Source organism: Ranitomeya imitator, chromosome 1 (genome assembly GCF_032444005.1).
Source record: "Ranitomeya imitator isolate aRanImi1 chromosome 1, aRanImi1.pri, whole genome shotgun sequence".
NCBI classification, from domain to species: Eukaryota; Metazoa; Chordata; class Amphibia; order Anura; family Dendrobatidae; genus Ranitomeya; species Ranitomeya imitator.
The window spans coordinates 639,732,393-639,738,392 of NC_091282.1; the positions used below are offsets into that span (position 1 = coordinate 639,732,393).

General features: G+C 43.1%; 1 protein-coding gene across 1 annotated transcript in view; it reads left to right on the plus strand.

The window, feature by feature from the left end:
• Positions 1–5,694, plus strand: part of LOC138657990 (fibrinogen-like protein 1) — a 30,417-nt gene extending 24,723 nt beyond the window's left edge. The window contains exons 4-6 of the mRNA XM_069745573.1: positions 1,193–1,313; positions 5,068–5,253; positions 5,347–5,694. Coding sequence (XP_069601674.1) covers positions 1,193–1,313; positions 5,068–5,253; positions 5,347–5,648 — 609 coding nt within the window. The 3' untranslated portion in view covers positions 5,649–5,694. The remainder of the gene's footprint in view (positions 1–1,192; positions 1,314–5,067; positions 5,254–5,346) is intronic.
• Positions 5,695–6,000: the final 306 nt, after the last annotated feature.

A 6,000-nucleotide genomic window follows, 5' to 3' on the forward strand; every position in this document is an offset into this window, starting at 1 on the left:
TGGTGGAATCTGTTTAAGTGTTCCAGAGATATTGCCACGTAAATTGACACTGTTCAGTATTGAAAAAATTGGCCTGGTCGCGAAGGTGAAAACTGGCTATTGTGCTTTTTAACCAGAGCTGTGGTGTCTGGTTCAGCCAAACTGCAGACTGACTCCTCAATTTGCCTGACTTCCAACTCCAACTCTGATTCCACGACTCCGATGTAAGGAGGTTGCTTTCCCTGCTCCTTACCTAGAAGCCTCCATAATCAGAGACGACGTATCCCCTTACAGTGACCTGAGCACGCAGCCCCGGTGACCGTACTGACAAGCCAGGACGCCTGAGTGTGACTAAGGAAACTGCTCAGTGTGTGTGTTCGTGCTGCAGAGAGAGAGAGAAAGTCAGCCTAATATCCAGAGACTCACAGCAGAGTGGCTGTGTGACTTCCTGCTTCCAGCTGCACAGGGAGAACAGGCTGCAGAAGCTTAACCCCGGGGTTTCCAGTTTCCAGGAGACAGAGAAGAGACTTCAGGATCTCAAGCCCTGCTGGTGACTGTACCCACGTTGGAAAAAGGACCCTCCAGTCAGGACCTCCCTGGACTGACACTCGTTAACCCTTTTGATTCCGCTTAACTGTTGATTTGTCTCTATTAACCCCCTGTTTACTCCCTGCGAGGAGAATTCTACCCCTGTTAATAAATCCCCTTCAACAGTTGGTCTGTCTGTTCCGTGGTGACATACTCAACCCTGCACTCTATTACACCGACTTCACAGCACTGGACACTACTGAGCATGTACATAAAGTACAGCACAGATTCATCTCAACTAAGACTCCACAGCACTGGTGGTCACTACTGAGCATTTGCATAAAATGCAGCACAGATTCATCTCAACAAAAAGCCCAGATCCTCAGGTCAGGAACAGAACAGAGATTTATAGAACACGTCATAATTTTCCCAAATTCTTATGAAAACATTTACAGAACATCCTGCTGTACTACTGAACCCAATTATATATTTTAGGAGTCAGTCCATTTTATGCCGACTCCAACTCCACAGTCCTTATTTTAACCTTTCCTTAAAGTTGAAAAAAAAGTGTTGTCAATGGGCCACAAATTCAGATTTCTCTTAAGTAATGTAAAGATAGCAATAGTATTTACCGTATATTGATCATTTTAAAATTTACAAAAATATATTTATGCTTTCAATGCAGGTATATTGCGAAATGTCTGGAAATGGCGGCTGGACTCTTATACAAAAGCACAATGGAGAAGATAATTTAGACTTTTTTGCAACATGGAATGAATATCAAGATGGATTTGGAGATCTTGCAGGTAAACAATAGCAAATCTCAAATATTTCAATGTACTTTATTCAAAAGGTGAAAAAAAAACTTGGCCTAAAACTTTTCAGGAAAATAAATACTTTTTTTTAAATAATGTTTTATTAGGACTTCAACATCAAATTTTGTTTATATTTAAAATGTTTTTGAAACTTTTTACCACTTTTACAGTTTTTTAAGAAAATTCAGGAAGCAGTTTAAAAAAAAATGAAATCCTCTTTTGGAAATTCACCTGTCTTTAACTTTCACCAAACACTGAAACATGAGTGTTTTATGGACTAAGTGTCATGGTTCCACCCCTCAGGGTGACTGGGATACAGTTACTGACAGCTCGGCCATCCAATCTGGTATAGGGGTGTGCTGAAGCTGTTAGTACTGTACTGTGATTGACAGCTTGGCCAACTGATCTAGTACAGGGGCGTGTTGAGCTGTCATTGTGTTGATTGTCAGCTCGACTGTCCAATATGAGACTGTAAGGCATCAGCTGTCTCATGTATTCATTATTCCATTTAGTGGCCATGCTTCTTAACTGTGCTGAGTTTCCCAGAACACTGCCAGATGTACATTCAGCCTGTGAGGTTTGTGCTGTGCTCTCTGTGCTATTAGGATTCAGGGATGCCCGAGAGTGGACCCTCTGGGTCGTGGCTCTAGAGCCCCCGAGGGCGAGCGGACCAGATGGAACCACCCCCTATACAGGGAGCGTTAGGAGCAGGCCCAAGGGGAATGGAGACACAACTGCTAGAGCCAAAGGGGCGACTACAGAGGACCGGAGGTAAAGGGAACTAGCTGGGAGAACTAGGAGACGAGGCCTAAAGCCTGACCGGTAGGGTTGAGGCACAGGTGAAGCACAGCGGAAACACAGGGGAGATAAGGCAGAGACGCAGGACGAGTGCGGCAGTGGCACAAGGCTGGCACAATAGTGACACGAGGTAGGCACAGCAGAGACTCAGGGCAGGAACGGCAAAGACACCAGGCAGGCACGGGAGAGGCACAGGACTGGAATGGCAGGGACACCAGGCAGGCACGGGTGAGGCACAGGACTGGAATGGCAAGAACACCAGGCAGGCACGGCGGGGACTCAGGGCTAACACGAGAGACACACGATAGGCACGGGAGTGGTACAGGACTGGAACAAAAGAGACAAAGAGAGACGGGAGGAAGAAGAGAAAGCAGGCAAAATATGCTAAGCGATACCCTAAGAAGCACATGTGTCTTACCTAGGAAGATGCCGGGAAGAAATACCTGATGATGGGCACCGCCATATTGGGGAGGAGCCATCAGGTCGCAACCTCCCAGGAAGCCCACCGGCAGAGGAGATGCGACTGCGCATGCGCAGGGATAGAACGCGCCGACACCCGGAGAAGACTGAAGAGGAGCGGCGAGGGACCACGTCGGGAGCGCGCCGAGGGATGGGAGAAGGCAGGTAAGTATCCGAGGACGTGACATGTGCCTTGAGTTCTATATGTTTGATCTGTTGCCTGACCTTGGGCTTTGTTCTGACTACCCACCTGGTTAATCCCTTCAGCTCTGATCTATTATCCTCACGATATTCTGACCTCGGAACGTTACTTGACTATGCTTTTGTTTCTTACTTCTTTTTATGACGTACCCTCCTGGCTTCTGACCTTGGACTCATTAACCACTCCGACTCACGGCTTGGCCTTGAGAAGGGACTAGCGTCACACTAAGTCACATTTATGTTAAAATTTCTGTTTTGAGGTTCTAGACATAAAATTCACCTTTTGATGACCGTTCCTATAGTGAGATTTCCACTGTTTAGCAAGTGATGATATACAGTTATATGAAAAAGTGTGGGCACCCCTATTAATCTTAAGCTTAATGTTTTCTAAAAATTGTTTTTTTTTGCAACAGCTATTTCAGTTTCATATATCTAATAACTGTTGGACACAGTAATGTTTCCGCCTTGAAATGAGGTTTATTGTACTAACATCATGGCATCATGGGCTCCTCAAAACAACTGTCTAATGATCTAGAAACAAAGATTATTCAACATAGTTGTTCAGGGGAAGGATACAAAAAGCTGTCTCAGAGATTTAACCTGTCAATTTCCACTGTGAGGAACATAGTAAGGAAATGGAAAAACCCAGGTACAGTTCTTGTTAATGCCAGAAGTGGCAGGCCAAGAAAAACATCAGAAAGGCAGAGAAGAAGAATGGTGAGATCAGTCAAGGACAATCCTCAGACCACCTCAAGAGAGCTGCAGCATCAACTTGCTGCAGATAGTGTCACTGTGCATCGGTCAACTATACAACGCACTTTGCACAAGGAGCAGCTGTATGGGAGAGTGATGCGAAAGAAGCCATTCCTGCAAGCATGCCACAAACAGAGTCGGCTGAGGTATGCAAAAGCACATTTGTAGAAGCCAATTTCTTTTTGGAAGAAGGTCCTGTGGACTGATGAAATTAAGATTGAGTTGTTTGGTCATACAAAAAGGCGTTATGCATGGCGGCCAAAAAACACAGCATTCCAAGAAAAACACTTGCTACCCACAGTAAAATTTGGTGGAGGTTCCATCATGCTTTGGGGCTGTGTGGCCAATGCCGGCACCGGGAATCTTGTTAAAGTTGAGGGACGCATGGATTCCTCTCAGTATCAGAAAATTCTTGACAATAATGTTCATGAATCAGTGACAAAGTTGAAGTTATGCAGGGGATGGATCTTTCAGCAAGACAATGATCCAAAACACCGCTCCAAATCTACTCAGGCATTCATGCAGAGGAACAATTACACTGTTCTGGAATGGCCATCCCAGTCCCCAGACCTGAATATCATTGAACATCTGTGGGATCATTTGAAGAGGGCTGTCCATTCTCGGCGACCATCAAACTTAACTGAACTGGAATTGTTTTGTAAAGAGGAATGGTCAAAAATACCTTCATCCAGGATCCAGGAACTCATTAAAAGCTACAGGAAGCTACTAGAGGCTGTTATTTTTGCAAAAGGAGGATCTACTAAATATTAATGTCACTTTTCTGGTGGGGTGCCCATACTTATGCACCTGTCAAACTTTGTTTGAATGCAGATTGCACATTTTCTGTTAGTACAATAAACCTCATTTCAAGGCAGAAACATTACTGTGTCCAACAGTTATTAGATATATGAAACTGAAAAAGCTGTTGCAAAAAAAACAATTTTTATAAAACATTAAGCTTAGGATTAATAGGGGTGCCCCAACTTGTTCATATAACTGTATCATATCATATGACTATGCCTTCACTAGATAGGTCCTTTTTAAGGAATGTTTGTATCACTATGTCAAAAGAGGGAAGTTTTCAACCTTCTTTTATTCCCGCTGCTCTCCTTCATATTCTGTGTTATTTCTTTTTCAATCCACCTTGCTTTTCCAGAGATGTGGTCCTTATATTTTTGTGCCTGGTTTTCTGACTTTAACAAGGAAGCATTGCTCACAAGATCCTCTGGGGCGTGCCTCCTGAGTGTTCTGAATAATTTCCCTATGGGTACTGCCCTCTTTGTAAAGACCATTAAAAGTGGTACAAAATGTAAAAAAAAAATACATAGCTCTAAGCCTTTGTGGGGGGTTAAAATGAAAAATGGAATATTTAGGGCAAAAAAAGAGAATAAATTAAGATCAAAAACTGAACACTTGACTTGATGACAGGTTCTCTTTAATAAAGATTTTCTACTTTCCTGTTTCAGTACAGCCAGTATATATTTGGACTACTTTACAGTTTCTTTCCTCTATATATTTGTATTTGTCTTTAAAGGTGAACATTGGCTTGGACTCGAGTACATTTATGCCCTGACCCACCAGACAGACAGATCCTCCAAACTGCACATCAGTCTGGGGGACTTTGATGGAGGTGAAGCCTTTGCAGAATACAGTTCCTTTAGTATAGGAAATGCTAATAACTATTATAAATTGTCAGCAGCAAATTATTCGGGTACAGCAGGTGAGTGGATTCAGAAAAAACCCATAAAAAATAAAAATTACAGCAAAAAAAGTCAAAGAAGAGTGTAAATATAGCCTATATTTTTCATTGTAGGAGATGCTTTTCTTGGATTTCCAAACATTAACGGGAGCAACCAGCATGGAAACTTTTTCAGTACTTGGGATAATTGCCATGACAAGTGTCATCCAGAATGTGGTTCTGACGACATAAAATATAGGAGCTGCAGTGACCAGTACGAAGCAGGCTGGTGGTTTAACTCTTGTGGATTAGCAAATCTGAATGGCGTTTGGCACGCGACACCAAGACACCGACACCGGAGCACTTCTGTGTCGTGGCCATCGTGGAGATTTGCAGAGTCCTTGAAATTCAGTGAAATGTTTCTGATTCACCATTAGAGGGATTCTAGAATGTAACTGTATAGAATAATTGATTTGTGTCATTAAATTATTTGTATACTGTAAATGTTCTTCTATTCTATCATTCCCTTTTTACTATTAACGCATCTGCCTTATGTATTAAATGGATCTGCCACCAGAAAAATTGCTATTAACCTGCAGAAATGGAGTTAATGTGCAGGTTGATAGTGCAGCGCCCCAGAGACCTGGTCGTTGCAGTAGTATCGCTCTGCCACTAAGGGGAGTGATGGTACGTCTGATGGCACTAAAGGAGTTCATCTGACCAGGTATCACCAGCACACAGTACACTTCACACTCCGGCCACTAGGGGGAGCAAAAGGTTTTATTTATT